A 20,174-nucleotide genomic window follows, 5' to 3' on the forward strand; every position below is an offset into this window, starting at 1 on the left:
GGGATTGTCTTGGAGATGTAATCTTTCAGGTAAAAGGAAAAGGGTGTTTGATTTACATTGAAAAGAGTAAATGGAACCCTTTTCTTTTGCCTTGAAATCTGTAGTTAACAATAGGATCAGATATTTTTACTAAAATTTTTACATTTCTCCATATTTTTGTACACTGTGGCTGATAGAGTAAATTGCCATTATATAAAATAACCTTATGGGAGCAGTTTATCAAAGAACTTAACATTTATATCCTTTGACCTATAATTCCACATAAAAAGTATATTCTCAGGAAATAGACATCAAAAACTAATGATGTACTGTAAGGTGACATAACATAATAAAAAATTTTTAAAAAATTAATAATCTACATGCTCTCAAAGTAGGAGTTTTTATAATTGTTTTAGTTACGGCTCTGTTGGTTGCAAGGGGCAGAATTCCTTTATAACTAGCTGAAGTAAGGTTGGGTTTTGTTGGCAGGATACAGGGCACTCTAACAACTCCAAAGCAGCAAGATCAGTGAGGCCCTTTGGCAGTGGGGAGCCAAAGCCGCTTTCCCCATTTCTTACTCTCAGGGGCCAGATTAGTCACTCTGTTTTCTTTGCAGGCCTGCTTTGTCCACAGCCTCTTCTTCAGCCATTCTTTCTTGTGCATGGTTCAGTGCTGCTTGCCAGCTCTGACTGAGCCAGTCTTTGTTCCATTTCCAAAATTTCCGGAGCAGGAGTCTGGGGTAGGCCATCTTTTTGAGCCTGAAGTGGGTCAGGGAACAACTGGTGATTTGATCTTCTCCATCCCCTTTTTGGGGTCTACATTCAGGTTTAATAAAAATGAAATGGTGTTGGATAATGACATTGATAAAATAGATCCCATGGACTTTCAGAGATTGCAAATATTATTAATTTAAAATGTTTCTAAGGCCTTCTGTGATAAAATTGCTTTTCTTCACTCATCTCAAAAGAATAGTGTACATTTGTGGTAGAATCCTGCTGTTTTTAATTTTTATTTTTTTTTATTCCTTACTAAAATCTCCATGGTATGGCTTCCACCCTTTCTTCCTTATTAAAACCACTTTTACTAAGTCTGACTCTTGAAAATGTATTAGATGCTGTGGCTCAATCACCACATCCTGAGATGCTGTCTCTGGACTTGACCTCAGTGAAGTTACTCTCTCCTGACCTTTCTTTGGCCCTCCAGGTCTGCCTCAGTGGCTCTTCCTCCTGTGCTCATCCCTTTTATTGCTGCTGCCATGTGCCTCACCCTCCTCTTCTTTTGTTTTCCTATCTGTCCTGCAGTTTCTTTTATCTCTGTGGCTTCAGTGGCCCTTATATCCCCAAATCTCTGTCTTTATTAGACACCTTCTACTAAGTTCTTTGGTAACCACCGGCTTTTTAAATATCATCAGAGCTTTTCTTTTGAACCTTCCTAGCTTTTTGTACCTCTGTTTATTCTCTGCTGCACTTACACATTGTGCCTTATATAACTTTGTATTCCTGGTAGCACCTACCAGAATTCTTTTTGACAGTGAATTCACTCAGTATTACCCATCTAATATATTCCTGTTTTTAAAAATGGGCTAATTATACTTGTATGTGATTTTATTTTCTTTCCTTCCTATCCTAAAAGAATACCCACAAACATTTTTTTCTAATCTAAAAATAATTTCCAACATAGTTGTTTTGGTCGGGAAAAAAAACAAAACCCAACTTAGTGGATATGCTTGCTAAGAACATTTTCAATATATTTGGGTCTATTAATATGAATTTTTCCCAAGAATAAGGACATAAAGCCTACTGAGTTTTGGACACTAATCGTACGTGGATTTAATTTCTGTACTAGATATCTTCTTGTCCTACTACAAAAGAAAAAAATCATAGAAAAATTCAACGAATTTAGAAGTGTGCAATGTAGAGATTGAAAGTTTCCATTATTATGTATAGAGTTCTTGCAAGTAGAATTGAGCTGTAGAAATGGTGGTTCTTTGTGAATACAAAATAAATTTGCTCATTGGGTAAGAGTATGGCTTTTGGATGAAGGGTGAATGTTTAGTTACTGTATAGGGCAGACACCACCTGATGTCACATATCTGCTTACTAACCTCCACAGCGTGTGCTGCTGTGTGCAAAAGGTTTGTGCTGGAGCTGTGGAATCTGTATTAAAAGCTTGGGCATTTTGCCCTATTCCTCTGAATGCAGAAAGTTTAGTGAATCAGAGGATGGTCTGAAATCAGATAAGAGAGGCACTATAAGGGTCAGTTAGCAAAGTCAATTCTAGTTTATTTTATTTATTTATTTGTAATTGTAGCTTTTATTAGAAGTATGGCTTTGGGAACTTTGTGAACGTCTTAAAGACGTCTAATGGTTTGCCACTCTTGGAAGATGATTTAACACAAAGATAGAAACTTCATGTATTCAGGGTATAAATGAAAAACAGATAAATAAAAGAACTAGAAAAGTGCTTCTTTTCATTTAGCTCTTATAGATAGAACATACTTGATATTTGTAGTAATGACACTCAGGCAGAGTAGCAGAGTTGTGTTTGTCATTCAGCCTTTGGGGTTTTAGTGGAGTTAATGAGACCTATAAACGGTCATCAAGACTTGGTGCTTCATGGAAAGAACACTTAAACATACAATGAGTATGTTAGCTTGACGGTTATGGCATTACTGCTGGGAGAAGGGGTCTCTGAGAGAGAATCTTCCACACTTGGTTAAGTCTTGACACAGACCTCATGTTGAAGGTGTCTGCTAACCTAGAACTCTTTCACAGAGCATTCCTAGTTGGTATGCTGCTTATTAATCAGTATGTCTGTTTCAATGAAGGAAAGGAGACCTGAATTCTTAAAACTGACTTTTAGGGAAAAGACAGGTTAGGAGGTGAGTGTGAGACATAGTCTTGAGGGAAAACATGGGTAAAAACAGAAAGAACTGTCTTTTGGTGTTTTTGTGCTTGATTTCATTGTCCATTTTTTCTTAAATTTGGTTTAAATTCAGATCCTTCTCACAGCAGCTCGAAATTTGCTATAGATGGTATAGAAACGGGTAGATAACATATTATTTAGATACTCTGGTAGCTTAGCCATGACCATGTCCTGTCCAAATGTCGTAGTAATGTAGGGACAAAATGGGTAATGTCGAACAGCTGTTTTCCTTTTGGAAGCAGAGTGCGTGACAAACCGGAATAGTGCTGAAAACCCTGTGATTGAGCGGCAAACAAGATCATGAGAAGGGATTTTTTTTTTTTTTTTTTTTTGGTCTTCTCTGTAGTCTGTTTAGTGTCTTCGGGGAGAACCAAAGGGAGGAAGATATTCTTGGTTAGATTGGTTAAGCATTGGTCCTCTTTCTACCTTCTTAATCTAAACTGTAATTTTTCTAACTTGTGTTGCATGCATTGCTGCATTTCCTTTTTATGTGTGCTCTTAATTATTTTCATGGCAAATGCATTTTTTAAACGGTCTTTGGGATAATTGCCATTAATTAAATTTCATATTTCCATTTTAATGATATTTTCGTTTATTCCTTTTGCTAGCTGGATTGCCTTTTGCAATTCTTACTTCAAGGCATACCCCCTTCCAACGAGGAATATTCTGTAATGATGAGTCCATCAAGTACCCTTACAAAGAAGACACCATACCTTATGCGTTATTAGGTGGAATAATCATTCCATTCAGTATTATTGTTGTAAGTCAAATCCACTTTTCCAAGTTTATCACTTTTGGGCAGTTGGCTTAATTTTGTGTTAATCTGTTAATGATTGATTGCATAAATGTCCAAAACAATGTGTATTTTTTTAACGTTTAATCGAAGGTGTTATTTGATCAAGATGATCTCAGTTTTAAGTGGAACCACAGGAATAACGGTGTATAATTGGAAGAACCTTACTGAATGTGTGTAGCTTTTATGCTCATCTTTTCCAAATCACTGTGATTTTTAGAGCTCTAATTTGCTGTTGTTGCAATAATCATGTAATAGATACATGTGATAGCAGTATGTTTTTAGCATACTTTATACCTAGGGTATTACTTTATAATTTGTGGGATCTGTGTGTATGTACCTATTTTCTAGTTACCGAGTTCTAAAAAAAAGAAAAATAACTAATGTTAAGACTTCATTCTAACCCATGTAAAAGAATTTTTATATAATGCCAGAAATGAGAGAGAAAAGCCTAACTTCTATTTATAATCAGCAGTGAACACAAGAGAATTTTTACTGGTACTGAAACCTAATAGTAACCATTGCTTTTAGGATTTCAGGTGGGAATGCTTAGAGATTGTGCTCCAAGGGGAAGACATCAAGGGATTGGACTAGATTATTTCATAATTTCTGAACTGAGAGAGTCTATGACTTTGATTAAATAGCTTTATGCTCCATGACTTGTAACTTTAGAAAGAAGATTTATGTTGGTTTAAAGTGGAAAATATGGTCCCATCCAGGAGATAGCCCTATAAGATAACATGTCTTGTCTGTTTTGGTGTTCATTGAAAAAAAAAAACAAAACTGAATTTAGACATTCTATGTTTTATTCAAGAATGATCACAGCTCCTTATTAGCACCGAGAATTAATCAACTCATTATTTGTGGTACATAATTAATAAAAGAAAACCTTTCTCATAAATATGTTTGTTTTATGAGACTGTGAGCTCCTGGAAGGCGAGATGGTGCTTTGTTCTTCTTCGTACGCTCGCTCCCTGCCATGGAGCCAGGCAGGGTGGAACCTGGCATGCCCTAGGTGCTGGAATGAAATGAGAGTAATTACATAGTGACATTGGTTGGCTCTCCTACAGTATGGGGAAGTTTTAAGAAATCAGCAGATCCTTTTAATCTAGACAAATCTTTACACTAAATGTTTACTACTAAAATCACGAAAGCCAAGCCTATGATTGTTCCTTTAAGAAGACTTGTAAGAGTAGATTTTTTTTTTTTAGTATGTGTGTTTCTGAGATAGTATTTGAATTTAAAGTTTTTAGTAGGATACTTAGTTGCAAATACAGTTGCCCCTTGAACAAGATGTGGTTAAGGAACACTGACACCTGGTGCAGTCAGAAATCTGTGTTAAAATTTTTGACTACCCCAAAACTTAACTCCTAATAGCCTCTTGTTGGCTGGAAGATTTAGAACATAAAGAGTCAATTAACACATATTTTGTATGTTACATGTATTATACAATAAAGTCAGCTAGAGAAAAGAAAATGTTAGTAAAAAACCCTAAAGAGAGAATACATTTACAGTGCTGTATGATGTAAGTGGACGCACTCAGCTGAACACTGCTGCAACTGGACTTGCCTTTCAGTTCTGCTTGACTTTGTGTCTCAGTCAAAAGGATGCCGCACAAGCAAAACTAGAGAAATCCGCTACAGACCAGAGGCCTGCAGCAGGCCGGGTTCTGATGGCCGGGTGCCGAGCGTGTCGGTGTAGCGTGCACGAGTGCAGGGCCTGACAGAACCCTCAGTTAGCAAGAACTCGTTATTTATATTTCATGAATTTGTGAGTTTTGACTATTTCGTCATCAACTGTGAGAAAGTTATCTTTGTGTTTAATAAAACAATGATAAATTGGGTGTAGGTTTCTTAAAAGAGAACAGACGTTTTAAAGGTGCTATGAAAGTACTATTTTCATATCAGCCAGCACTGCACAGGGCAGTAGTTTTATGTGCTAATTTTAAAATATTTCACTTTGTTTATAAACTCCACTCAATTCAGGCAGCACTTGGTTAGACATGTAAATAAATGTTTAATTTTATTTACTAGAAAGTGAATCAGTTCTTTAAAAAAAAACAAAAAAACAGGACTGTGATTGAGACTTCCTACCAGGCCTTTGACCTGGCTTCCCGATGATCCACAAATATATAAGTGATTGAGGGAGCCTGGTAGAGAGCCAGAGTTAACACAGTTTCTCAGAAGCCAAGGGAGAATTTCAATAAGGAGAAATGGTCAGTGATGTCAAATACTGTGAGAAGTTAAGGTAAATGAGAGTTGATAAATACCTGTTCAATCCAATGAGACCATTCTGACTTTGAAAAAGATTCAGTAGAATAAAGGGAATGAAAGTAGTTCGAGATATTTAGGAAGAAGTGGAAGTACACCAGTGATTTTAGACTACACTTTTGGGAAAGTGGGCCCTGAAGGGGAGGCACATCATATAGGGATAGTGTAGAGATGTATAAAATCATCTTGGTTGATGGAACTATAAAGGAGATGGTGAGAAAATATTGTGGTGCATAGGTTTTAAATGGTTGAATTACATGGATTTGGGTAATTATTGGCTTTGATTTCAAAAGTATTTTGTTTTAGTCCCCCAGACATTATCTTTAGTTCTTTAATAATTTATCCTATCTTTGGAATGTAAATGATGCATAAGAGGTGATCCCAGCTCTAAGATAAGGCCACAGTCAGCTTAAGTGTGGACTTCAACAAGGCTAAGCATTGGCATAAATAGCTCAAAGTGCAGGACGAGTATTAAAATGGAACAAAAATATGGCTGTCATGTATAGTGACATGTCAGACACATCCCTACATTTAATTTAGAAAATCAGTTTAGAACTTGTCTATTGTCTGTCTCTCTCAGTGAGGATGGAGGATATGATAACAGCGATGTACATTGACCTAGTGTTTGTCAGCTTTAGAGTCCCCCTGCTCTGTCCCAGCATTAAGGGTTTTAAGTTTCAGCGTACACTACCTCTGTGAATCAGTTTGTCATCTCTGCCCATTGCTCTGAATTCTCCTAGTGAGCTTTCTGTCCTCAGTGTCAAGAACCAGGGTTTGGGTGGCCCTAAAGAACTGGAAGATATTTGAGTGCTTACGCAAGAAGAACAGCTGACAACTGAAGTGTGGGCGTTTCAGCTGCTCAAATTGTGGGTGATTAATATACTTGGTATATATTGTAAATGATCAAAGAGCAACTCCATAATGAAACATGAGAGAAATCCCCTCTTGCTGCTCATCTATCAGGGCAGTTGCTGGGACACCTTAACAGTCAGAGGAGACAGTATATACTTTAATACATGGGCCACTTGGAGGGGGTTGGGAGAACCCTAATAAGCACAGTTGCAGAGATATGGTATCCCTAGAAGTGCATGTTTTTTCTCTTCTGACAGACCCGTTCTCAGAAAAGGACCTGATTAAGTTATTTACATTAGTTACTATAATGAAGAATATATTTCTGTGGGGCTTAATGTTCAAACTAAGAGTGTTTACCTTTTACCCAGGACATACCCCTTTTAATTAAAATTTACTAACCACCTACTCTGTTTGAGGCCACTATGGCAGTACTGGCTTTTTTTTTTTCAATGACTAAAACTTGATTCTTTTGTGGGATTCAGAGTCTAGTTGTCAACGTTTTAACATTCTACTTGTGGAGCCATGGAGCCAAATGAAGAAAGAATTTTTGGTGTTAGGTTCTTTTTTTTTTTCCTTAAGGATTTTATTTATTTATTTGACAGTGAGCACAAGTAGGGGGAGCAGCAGGCAGAGGGAGAGGGAGAAGCAGGCTCCTCGCTGAGCAGGGAGCCTGATGTGGGGCTCGATACCAGGACCCTGGGATCATAACCTGAGCCAAAGGCAGGCGCTTAAGGACTGAGCCACCCAGACGCCCCTTTGGTGTTAGGTTCTTAAAATCTCTTTTAGGAGGCAACCATTTATTTTACCTACGATAAAGTTCACCCTGAAGATAATCCACACTATAGGGAAATGTTTGAATGTTTTATAAGATTGTTTATGTAGTTTAAGATGAAGCAGCAAAATAGTACGTAAGAAAAATTTTGTGACTTATATCTCCTCACTTCCCCAACATAAATAAGCAAGCTGATTCTTCTTGTCCAACTATTTATTTTGGTGTCAGGTAGCTAGAATGTGGATTATTTTATCAGCAAATGTAATTTTGTATAAATTTGCTCAATATTTTTTGGATTTCTTAGGGTTTTGGTCTGTGAGCTTGCAAAGTACTGGGAAGGCTTTTTAATGCCTTTAAATGCTTTATAGCACTATATGCTGGCTGACACACACTGTACTAGAATCTGGAAAGGCTTTGTCTCCACTTTTAGTGAAAAATAAAGTCAGTGAAAAATAAAGAGGAAAAAGTCACTTGAAATGTGTTCTTGGGGAAGGAGAGCATCGGATGTGTGTTTGGTCTGTTAATGAGACTTGTTAAGTCTTATTAAGTTTGTCAGAGCCTTATTAACCAGGCCTAGGGGTCTGGAGAGGCAGAGCTGGGAGGCTCTGTCAGCTAATCTCTGCCCTCTTTACCCTTTGGCCTCAGCGTTAGATCCCTGCTTTTATATTAGTTTACTCCCTGAAGCTATTTTACTTTTTAAAATATAATGGATGTTTTTGATTCAGAGGATTGTTGGCTAAAAATGAAGACACTGCCAGATAAAAGTACTTAGACAAGGGATACTCTAATTAGGAAAGTTTGTGTTATTTGAACAAACCATGGGTTTTGTCATTCATGATACATCATTTTCTGCTTATTAAAACTCATTTTATTTGAGTACCAGAAAAGCAATAAGGTCTTATTGTGTCAGGTAGATTTGAAATTATTTTGGCCATTGCTTTTAAGCAGTATCCACAGTTGATCTGAGACCTTTTTTCATGGTTTAGAATTAGATATCTTGACTCTCCATTTGCAAATGAAAAAAGGGAGGTGTTTTTAAAATAAAGATTTTATTGTGATTTAGCATTTTCTTTTCTATTTTTTATTTTGTTTAAAGTGCCTGGTTGCTGTTTTAACATATTTTTCTGTTTCTTTTTCAGATGATTATTGGAGAAGCCCTGTCTGTTTACTATAACGTCTTGCACTCGAATTCCTTTATCAGGAATAACTACATAGCCACTATTTACAAATCCATTGGAACATTTTTATTTGGTGCAGCTGCTAGTCAGTCCCTGACTGACATTGCCAAGTATTCAATAGGCAGACTGCGGCCTCACTTCCTCGATGTTTGTGACCCAGATTGGTCAAAAATCAACTGCAGTGCTGGTTACATTGAAAACTACATATGTCAAGGGAATGCACAAAAGGTGAAGGAGGGCAGGTGCGTGTTAAATCTTCAATGTTTTTTTTATCTTGTGTGTTCTTGGAAAAGAAGGTTCGGAGACTGGAAGATGAACCATCCACGAGCTTAGAGAGAGAAGCTAGTGTAATCACTGGGAGGTGAATTGAGATCATATTTTGACTTCTTATCTCTGCTTATTCTTTTTTCCCCATTTTATCCCTACCTTCTGTTTAAGAGCATTGTAATGCAGGTCTTTCCATTTCTCATGAATAATTAAAATGAACTTTTGTATGTCATATAGTGCAGGGCCAGCAAACTTTTTCTTAAGGCACCAGATAGTAAATATTTTAGGTTTTGTGGGCCATTTGGTTAATTTGACAACTATCTACCTGTGCTGTTGTACCAGGAAAAAACAGCCATAGACAATCCTTGAATGAATGGGTGTGGTTATGTTCCAGTAAAAGTTTATTAACAGAAATACTGGCTGCCAGGGGTTATAGTTTGCTGACCTTTGATGTAGTCCAGCCGTGTAGTAAGTTCTGCTCTATCTCTCAGTATTCTTATGTTTTTTGTAAGGAAACTTCATATATTGATAGGTTTAGGTCTTCATGTTGCCTCCTTATAATGCCCTTGTTAGGCTCCTTTCTATACCTGGAGTGCTACTAGGCATGAATGAAATAGAACGTTTGGAACCCAAAAGGTCCAACTCCTTCAATGTATAGATGAACAAATGGAGGCCCAGTAACATTAAAGGGCACCTGGGTGGATCAGTCAGTTAAGCATCTGCCTTAGGCTCAGGTCATGATCCCAGGATCCTGGGATCAAGCCTGCATTGGGCTCCCTGCTTAGTGGGGAGACTGCTTCTCCCTCTCGCTTTGCCCCTCCCCCAGCTTGTGCTCACTCATTTGCTTTCTTTCTCTCTTTCTCAAGTAAATAAATAAAATCTTTTTAAAAAGTAAAAATAAATAAATAAATAAAACCACTAATTAGTAGCAGAGCCAATTACCCATCTCACGTCTCAGAATTGTCAGCCTTACCTTTTCTCTATGATTGACCTTAGATTTTAGATAGCTATCACTTTACCTTAGTTATTCACCATTCAACAGATACTTTTCCAGGTAAAACATCCTTTGACTGTTCTTTATTCATGATTCTCAGGCACTTTATTGTCCTTGTTGGTTCTCTTATAAGCTACACAGGCATTGTAGTAGCCTCCAAGTTTTGCATTTAGTGGAGATGAAAAAACACCTTATTTAACTGAGAGTATACAATGTGCTATGTGCATGAGATCTGGCAGTGAACTAAAGAGCTCTGGTTCTCATCTTCATGGAGCTTAGTCTAGCATGGAGGACTTAAATTTAAAAAGTGATGGCAGTGAAAGAGAATGTCCTTGTTGATAACAAGGCCAGAGAATAGAGAGGCTGCTGAATGGCAACCTTTGAGGTGATCATAGGAGGAGTGGTAGGGGTATAAAGTCATAATGAATGAAGGAGAGAGAAATGACTAATACAGTAGGCAGTTGAGAGTGGAAGGTGGTATTGTTGATTTGAGTTTAGGTAAGCAAGCATATTTTAAGAGGGCTAGGGGAAGAATGGTCCAGAAATGGCTTTGAGGAGTGACGAACTTACCAACACTGGGCTCTGAGGATGTGGGATGTAGAGATCTCATTCTCTGCTCTCATAACACTGTAGTGTCCTAGGGAAAGGTCTCAGATTTAATGAGTAGGAGATGTTACAACTTTCGGTGAGGAGTTTGAAGACTCAGGGAAATATAGAGGACTATCCATGCCTGTGTCTCTAGTAACATGTCTCCTGCATCACCCAGCAGAAAATAGGAAAACTCTAATGTTTTCTCTTGTCATGGTATTTAAGAAAGTCAAGTGATAAGGGTTTACCTAAACTCCAGAAAATATCATTATAAATGGTTCTTTAAGAACATAGTTTCTTCACATGTGTATTGTTTCTCTGGTTTGGGTACATTTTAGCTCAAAATTTTCTTGTAACGCTGTGTCTTATTGAGAGATTTTTCTTTCTTACATGAGCCATTTGGACAAAACGTGAAATATAATTTATTTTAAATGGCATAAATGTGATTACATTTTCCAGTCCATATATGTCCTATTATGTTTCTCTTCTTAGTGTATCTGAATTGGCCAACATGTACTATAATACTCTGATGGTATTTTTGACTTAAGTACACGTAGGTTTTTTACCCATTATCCTTTAAAGTTTCTTCAGCCTCCCACATTTTCAGTGAGAAGATCTGTGGATAAGCTTTGGGGTTCTGAAATAAGAAGGAAAATCAAACCTAGAAATGAAATTTTAAGAAAACTTTGTATCTTCCGAGAAAAATGGGATTTCCATTGGTGTTTCCAGAATGAGTTTGTTGTTGCCACAGTTCTAGGGCTTTGTAACGTTGGTGCATAACTGTGGGTTTGTATTGCTGTTCTGTTTTGGAGCATAATTTCGTTGGATTCAGGCTTTCCTATTGCTTTTCTCTTGAATTTTTAAGTAGGGATGCCAAAAATGCAAAAACATTTCAGTCTAGACATTGTCTGTAATATATTAGGATTATAGTGTAATCTCCTTTAATTTATTTATCTCCACAGCCTGCCCCCTGTACATTTATTTTAATTATAAAATTATAATGCTTGACATTGGAGAGAAGGGAACATAAAAACCTGAAATGAGTCATTTTTGTTGACTATGAATGAGTCAGAGTTACATCTGAGGGTGAGCGTACTGTCTTAGAATTTTGGCTTTTGGTCTTGATTTTTTTTCCCATTTGTTTTCTTATTTTCTTCTATTCCTCACTCTGCTCTTCCTGCATATGTGCACGCTCTTGTGCTCTGGTATCACTGATGTCAGAGGAATTTGACCAGGCTTCATTTGTGGCCCTGGGTCCTAAACATAGAAGTGAGAACATAAATGGACTACAGTGGCATATTTATTAATTGTAATATCCAGAGAGCTCCCATTCATTGTTTAAAATTAATACCTGGGAATTTACTATAAATGAAAAGGGAGTGTACTTGTAACTGTGGGACATCCAGCTGCCCTTGCTCATGCCACTGAGAGTATTACTTTCTGTTTGTGGGGAAAAAAAATTACTAATGAGCCCAGGCAGTTCAGACCCCTAGCACTCTGCCCTGGTAAAAGATTCCCGTTAGAGACTCTTTAGACCAATGGCTTTCAAATGTTAATTCATTAGGATCACCTGGAGGGCTTGTTAAAATGCACATTTCAGTGTTTCATCCTCCGGTGTTTAATTCAGGAAGTGCGGGTGGGGGCTGAGAATATGTATTTCTAACACACTCCTAGATGCTGCTGCCTCTGTGCTTGATCCCAGGACCACACTTCGTGAACTAGTGCTTCAGATCCCCTCGATGATGGGAACACGACCTCATATGACATTTATTATCTTAGGATGTTTGGCAGGGTGAATTTAAGATTGTGCACAACTAGCTGTGTTACCAAATGACCTATCACCGCCGCTAACTCAGGAACTGAGAGGGTGAGCCCTGGTCCTACTGGGGCCAGTTGCTCTGTGCCAAGGAATCCCAAGGGGGCTGGACAGATTGGAAGCACAGCTCCTGGCTGGGTTTGCCAACACTTGTAGAACAAACTCGAATAAACTGGTTGTAAGAGAAGTCAGTGACTCGAGATGATGGTTTGGAAAAGAGAAAGGGAGAAATTTAGGCTGCTACCTGCGAGGAGCTTGGTGGCAGGCTCAAGCTTTAACCACTGACCTCTCCACCAGCAAGATGGACACCTACAGTGTTACAGGGAGAGGTTGGGGCAGAGTACATGCAAGAGAGCAGGCCGAGTGCGTAACCATGGTGATCAGTATGCGTTCAGCCCACGGTCATGGGCAGGGATGGGGCGTGTGGGATGTGGTTGTCTAGGCATTCCATTGGTATCCAGGCTTTTCTGGTCTGGCAGTTGGGATGTTCAGGTCTTCGCAAAATGTCTTTGTCAATGCCTCCAGAAAGTTTGGTAAGAAATAAGCACAATGGGTTTTCGTCGGAGCATCAGTTAAGCAGACTTGCCTATTTCTGGTTTTAACTGTTGGGGTCTATAGTTGAACATGACAGCTTGCTAACAGCTGCTCTGTTTGTGATACTATAGTCGGGGAACCTTTGTCTTCTCTAAGAAGTTCACTTTTTTCTTTTTTCTGGCTTTTACTTAAATTACGTTTGCTTAAGGATAGACTCAGCATTCCTGATCAATTCTGAGCGATTGGTCTTTGGCTATATAAATCAGATACTCAATTAAAGCTACTTCTTTTGGATCATGGCAGCTTTGTATTATTTGGATGTTTAATTGTGATATATTTGGTTGAATGTGAGAAATAATTTTCCTTTTGTCTTTTTTTAAATGTAATGCCTATGCAGGTAAATAAAACTGAATTTTGAGGGAGTGCCGTCTGTAATAGTGAAAACCCATTATGGTTAGAGTGACTAGCTGTGGTATTAAGTACCTGGCAAAACCTGCTTTACACTTTGAGAGAAGGGTTGCTTCTTTATGGTCTAATTGTAGATATTACTGGACACTTTATGCTTTCAGAAGGATTTATTCAGTCTTCTCCATACTTCCCGTGTGTATATGTCCGTGAGCTAGAAGACAACCTTTGTTTTATTCTTGTATCTACCTGTAAATAGTAACACATAGAATGAAAGAGGGGGTGATTTTAAAAGATCCTTCACCCTGGGGATGGGCATTAGCTCTTAGTGTAAATAAAAGGAATTTGCCTTGAAGGCCAGCACCATTGCCACCTCCTCTGTTCTGAATGCTAACACGTGACACTTTCGGTGGTAGCTGCGGCTCTTTCTTCAACCCCGGGCTGACTCTCTTTGCCCCCGTGTTTCTTACACTTTAGTCACATTGGAATCATGGGGAGAGTTTGTTAAAATACAGATAACTGGGCTTCCTCCCGAAAGTTTCTGATTCAATGAGTTTGAATGCCAAGGAGCCCAAGAATTTGCATTCCTAAAACATTCCCCGATGGTGCTGTGGCTGCTGACCTGGGAATCACAGCTTCAGCCTCTCCATGAAATTACTAAATTCAACTAGTATCTCTTGCTGTTAAGGCCTAGTCACTGTGGGAGTGACCTCCCCAAGTGTACATGTTGCTCTCATGGTGCTCACTGCACAGGGGCTGAGACATGTTTGGAGATTGTGTGCGTGATCAATATGCCTTGAAGGAGTGAAGATGACACCATGAATCAGAGGGTATTAATATTGCTTCTAGTAGAGGAGGCATTTTGGAGGATGAGTAAGGTTCGAATGTGTAGAATTAGGATGGGGTGTATCTCAGGGTTCAGGGAGCAGCGGCGTCATAGGCAGATAGGCTAGAGGCTTAGGGTATATAGGCAATATTTTACTAGATTTAGCTTCAGTAAAACCCGTATAATTTTCAGCGTTTTGTCAGTTGTTTGTTAATTTATAAGGCAATCTGGGACATTTAAGGCTGAAGAAGCTTCTTTGTTTAGAAATAAAAGTGAAGTTACACCACATAATACCTAATTAAATCGCTGTACACATTCTTAACGCATACTTTTGATTTAGCCTGTGTTGGAGTTATACGTTCTGGATAATTTTGTTTTAATGTGGATTAAAAGCAAGATTCTTTCTCCCTTGAGATTTAACTCGGTGCCTGATTGTCTTTCCTGAATGCAGAATGAGTTGACTTGACGTGTGGCTTTATTTTGGTCGAGGTGCAGACTTGCAAAGACAAGATCCTTTCTTTGCTTTCAGTGACTTCCTGCCACTATCTGTTGGTAAATATATGTATATCATAACTTATTTTAAAAATAAATAACCCTCCCCCACCCACCCCAACTAATAACACTTTAAGTTGAGACATTTGGCATTTCGTGCCGTCCCCTGCAGTGCTGTGCGTTTAATGTTAATGGGCCACTCAATCACATGAACACGTCATCAGCTGATTACTTCATATTGATGCTTTGTACCTTCACCTTAGAACTCCTGAATTCCCCATAGTCAGCTTTGAAATATCAAAAAAAAAGTTGCATAGATACATTAGTACTTTTTCCAGATAAAAATATAATGCATGGAGGGGCGGGCCCCTGGGTGACTTATTCGGTTGGGTGTGTGCCTTCGGCTCAGTTCATGATCCCAGGGTGTTGGGATCCAGCCCTACATCGGGCTCCCTGCTCAGGGGAAGTCTGCTTCTCCCTCTACATCTTCCTTTTACTTGGGCTTTCTGTCTGTCTCTCTTTCAAATAAATAAATAAAATCTTAAAAAGAAATATAATTGAGTGGTGTAAAGCCTGAGTTTCCATTCAGAATAAATGTGAATGGCATGCATTCAGTATTTTCGTTTAATTAGAAAATAAATATTTTTTTGAGAGGTAGGATGTGAGTTGAATTTGTGAAAAGTAAAGCAAACCTGATATATGAATTGTGTTGGCTCATTATTCAGAGATCCTTGAAATCTGTCTTCATGTGGTTCTCAATACAACGTTTTCTGTTTTAAGTAGCCTTTGTAATAAGAAAACAGGAAAAGAATCAGCATTCCTTTGACATGACTGTCTCCACAGAGTGCCCAGGCTCTTGATTTAATCCCAGGTGTATTCCTACTCAAGCTCAAGATTACCTTTCTTCTCATTCCTCTCCCCTTGCCACTCAAAGTGTGGTCCTCTGCTCTGACCAGCAGGATGGACATCACCTGGGAGCTTGGTAGAGAGGTATAATCTTGGACCCTACTTCTGGCCTACTCAACAAACTCTCCATTTTATGTAATAAATGAGTTTATATATGCAGTCAAGATTGAGATTATAGGATTGGTTAACCTTTTCCTTTTATGTTTGTTTCCTTTTAACCATTATTTTTTCTTATGTAATCTATTGCAACTGCATTGTTTTGCTTCTGAGGTAATGTTTGGAAATTTATGAAGATGGACAGTTTTCAATATTTTCGGTTTATTGAAGGACAGAATTGAATCCTTTAAAAATGGAGGAATTCTTCCTAAAGGCAATGGAAAGTAGGATTCAGGCAGTACCTAAGACCTTTTTCCTCACTTGTCATTCCATGTTTTTGTTTTATTTTGTCTTTGTTTTTTGCCCACTTACATTTGCTTTGAGAATGTGGTTTTTTTTCAAAAATGTTTTTTTAAGATTTTATTTTTAAGTAGTCTCTACATCTCGTGCAGGGCTGAAACTCACAACCCCGAGATCAAGAATCACACACTCTACATGCTGAGTGCCCCTGAGAATGCTTTTAAAACTTAATTTGTTTTTTATTTACAACAGAATATATGTTAATTTATCATTATCATGTGTTCCGCTAACCTGACTGCCTTTGATCATAATGTAAAAAAGGTTTCTGGACATTTTACGCACATTATTGAAATGCTTCCCACACGAATTGGGAAGAGGCCTTAGGTACTTCATGTTTAAGCTGAGACACGTTAATACTGCTCACAGTTTCTTACAGAAGGGGGAAAACGCAGGGGTATTAGATTGGACTTCCTAATTCTCCTGAACTGTGATGATAAAGTCAGAATTTGTAAGCACTATAAGGGGAGAACATATCAGAGGTAAGATGTTAAAATCAGATAACCTATCTCATGTGGCTTTCTGTGATTATTGGCATAGACATAGTTAAGTTTAGCATTTAATTATAACATTATTATGGAAAGTTAAGGTCCTTAGTTTTATTTTATGCATTTTTTACAGCTGTCAAAACACAAGATAGTTAAGGTGTGCTTCTCGTGGAGCCACTGAAGTGTGATGCCCTATTCTCGGTGCTTTGGCCGGGGAGGGGTGGGGAAGCAGCAGAAGTGGATTTGTTCGTGACGCTTAAAATATGAAAAGTGTAAGAATTTTACATTTTCTGGAATAACTACATAAAAATTCATTTATCATTAAGACATTAGATTCTATTTGAGCTTAAAAAAATGTATTGAGCACCTACTTTATGCTAGATCTAATGGTGCTGGGTGTTAAGGATGCAGGGTGAATTAAATGGGGTTTCAGGGAGGTTGGGAGTTTACCAGCAATTTTTCTTTGGATTTGCTATACCTTCTGAATTTTTCTAATGAACATATCTTATGTAATGAAAACAAACAAAGAAACATACCTTAGACATCCCTGTTTATAAGTCTTTTCCTACTCTTGCCCATGTTTGGATGGAATGGAGGAAGGAAGGACTACAACAGATAATTTACTGTGGAAGGTGGACGTGCGGATATATGTGTTCACTGAGCGCTGTACGTCTCTCTCTTTTTTGGAGAAAGGGAGATCACTTCAGCCTAGCTGTTGAAGAAACGTTTCTTGGAGGAAACAGTGGCTGAAGTGACTCTCGTCTGGTAACTATTGAAGAAAGTTGGGAGGCTCATTTCAGGCACAGAGATGAAGAAACACAGCATGAAACATGGTGTGTATTGGGAATTATAAGTAGTTAGGTAGCAGATGATGGTTCCAGAGTAGTTGGTGGGCCTTATGAAGAGTCTTTTACTCTAAGCTCAGCAGTGTGTAAGAGTGAAGGACCTGAAGCAGTAATGTGGTCATGATTTTGTTTTTATACTTGTAAAAAGTAGTTCGCTTTCCTCCTCTTAATTCTAAATATTGTATGATCGATCTAAGCTTTCTTTCCTTTTAAAGCAAAAGGACTTGAGGTACTAAAGGAAATGTGTCCGTTGGGTAGAAAGGTTGTCTAAGTGAAGTACCATGGCACCCTGCTAGTCCTCTGGTGACACCAGCTCTCGTGATGTCATCTGCTCGAATCTGAAAGGAACCAAGAGTGACCTGCCTGGCCAGCTTCCTGTTGGGCTCTAATAATTTTATATATGCGTGGGCTTTTGCCTTTTCTCTTGCCACTGGCAATGTCTATTCTCAGGGCATATCGGAAGTTTTATATTAGTATAATTGTATAGACTTGGACTCATGTCTTGAGCCTCATTGTTCTTGACCCGGGTGGTAAAGAGTTAATGGTGATTTCATGATCTGCATCAGGGTGGGAAGTGGAGGTACTGGCCAGATTTAATAGGCTTTCTTGGCCTTCATGATGTCTTTTTGGGAGAGGACTGAAAGGAGAGGTCTGGCAGTCTTGCCTCTGGCTAGCATTCCTGCCCCTTAAAAAAACCCTTAGAAAGTGATTTAGAGCTTTGACTTCCTTCTCTCTCACTCTGAAATCTTTTACCTTTTAGCAAGGTAGTTTTCCTTGCTCAGTGTGTTTAAAAAGGGGGCCAGGGGAGGTCGGAGGTAAGGGGCTATTAGTTGCTGGCATAGGAATGCCTCAGAGTTCAGTACCTTGTGTAATCTACCAGTTGCCCTTTGTTTCCTTTTTAACTCTTCGATAATGCCACGTTGGTGATGTGGAGTCTTTCTGCGCCGAGTAATCAGTTTTTCCCTCATACTGTACGAAACCTGTGATCTCTTCTCCTGGTTTGTGCACTTACATCTGTTTTCCTCTTCTGTCATTCACCTTTGTCCCTCCCTGATCTCTGCTCCTGTATCAGAGACAGAGTTCCCTGCTCACAGTGTGGAACCATTTATTCCCCAGTCATCTGATTTTTCAAGGCACACCCAGTTTTACTTTCCTTTATCTCATAGTTCTCAACAACTTCTCCTTTTTAGATTCCTTCTTTTCATATGAGTCTACCATAAACAGAAGACACATAATCATTTGTTTTTAATCATCAACTGGTTTATTTAATCAAGAGTTTAAAATACCCTGTGCACATACCAATTGTGTCCTCCTTTCCCCCACTTTTTTCATTTTCCATAGTCCTGCTCATTTCTCTCCTTTAAGTTTCATGATGTGGTATCTGCAGATATTAGATTATTTGGTATATGAGTCACTGATATTAGTGGCTGTGAAGTGGTATTAGATGCTGATGCATTAATATTAATGAATAAAATAGGATACTCAGATCTGTTTTATTTTAGCTAGGCATGTTACTTTTATATATCAAGTGGCTAATCAACTCCCTATAAATGCAGTGTAGCTTTAAATGGAAATACAGTAAAATCATTGTAAAAATAATTCAAGGGATATATGAGGATTTTTGCTGCAAGTGAAATAATCTCTCCATCTCTGGCTGGTTCAAGGAAATAAGATGAATTTACATTATTTTTGCTGTATTTTAATTAATTTTGTTTGGGACCATCTTGTATTCTTTTGCTGTTTATCACCTTCATCTTTATCTCTGTAACCTTCAGGAGGAGAGAGACCCTGTGGTTCTTGTATATCTACACATTTCTAGAAATCTGATCTTTCCCTCCTCCAAACACATGTATCAAAATCACATGTTTATTGGCTCTGTGACTTGTAATAATCACAGAGTTAATACACTGAATTTCAGTGGTATGAAATTATGTGCATATATTTTTATGGAAACATGACTTAGGATATTTAAAAAGACACACGAATGTCAAAACATTTCATTGAGAAATATAAGAGCAAGCTTCCTGGCCTTGAGCCCCCGCCGGGCTCTGGGCGTGAATGTGTAGGCAGGGAGCTGCGGTGTGCCCCGAGCGTGGCAGCAGGGCAGCTCTCACGGCGACTGCTGTTCAGGAAGGAGTTTGGGCGCATGCTTGCGCGGGTGCACACGTGCGTGCGTGTTTAGTGGACAAGGGGTTTGTTGGAAATTTGTAGCAGGCATATCAGATAATTTGACTATCGTGTTTATATTTTTGAATATATATATAAATATATAAAAATCTTGGTAACACCATGTAGTGTTTCCAATACTATCACTATAAAATGTGAAAGATTTTTTTTTTTTAATGATTTTTTATTATGTTAGTCACCATACAGTACATCCCCGGTTTCCGACGTAAGGCTCGATGATTCATTAGTTCTGTATAACACCCAGTGCACCATGCAATACGTGCCCTCCTTACTACCCATCACCGGTCTATCCCATTCCCCCACCCCCCTCCCCTCTGAGGTCCTCAGTTTATTTCTGAGTCCATAGTCTCTCATGTTTCATTCCCCCTTCTGATTACCCCCCCCTTCTTTATCCCTTTCTTCCCCTACCGATCATCCTAGTTCTTATGTTCCATAGATGAGAGAAATCATATGATAGTTGTCTTTCTCTGCTTGACTTATTTCACTTAGCATTATCTCCTCCAGTGCCGTCCATGTTGTAGCAAATGTTGAGAACTCGTTCTTTCTGATAGCTGAGTAATATTCCATTGTATATATGGACCACAACTTCTTTTTTTTTTTTTTT

The 20,174-nt window shown here is 38.4% G+C and overlaps 1 protein-coding gene across 3 annotated transcripts in view; it reads left to right on the forward strand.

The window, feature by feature from the left end:
• The window catches only part of PLPP1 (phospholipid phosphatase 1), a 93,726-nt gene that overhangs the window by 52,550 nt on the left and 21,002 nt on the right, over positions 1-20,174 (forward strand). For 2 of the 3 annotated variants that reach the window (XM_040622256.1, XM_040622258.1), the window contains one exon: positions 8,731-9,011. In XM_040622256.1, the coding sequence (XP_040478190.1) occupies positions 8,731-9,011 (281 nt within the window). Of the gene's footprint in view, positions 1-3,512; positions 3,665-8,730; positions 9,012-20,174 lie in introns of all 3 variants that reach the window. The other variant, XM_040622257.1, reaches the window with a different exon arrangement.

This window comes from Ursus maritimus, unplaced genomic scaffold (genome assembly GCF_017311325.1).
Source record: "Ursus maritimus isolate PB19 unplaced genomic scaffold, ASM1731132v1 scaffold_5, whole genome shotgun sequence".
NCBI lineage: Eukaryota > Metazoa > Chordata > Mammalia > Carnivora > Ursidae > Ursus > Ursus maritimus.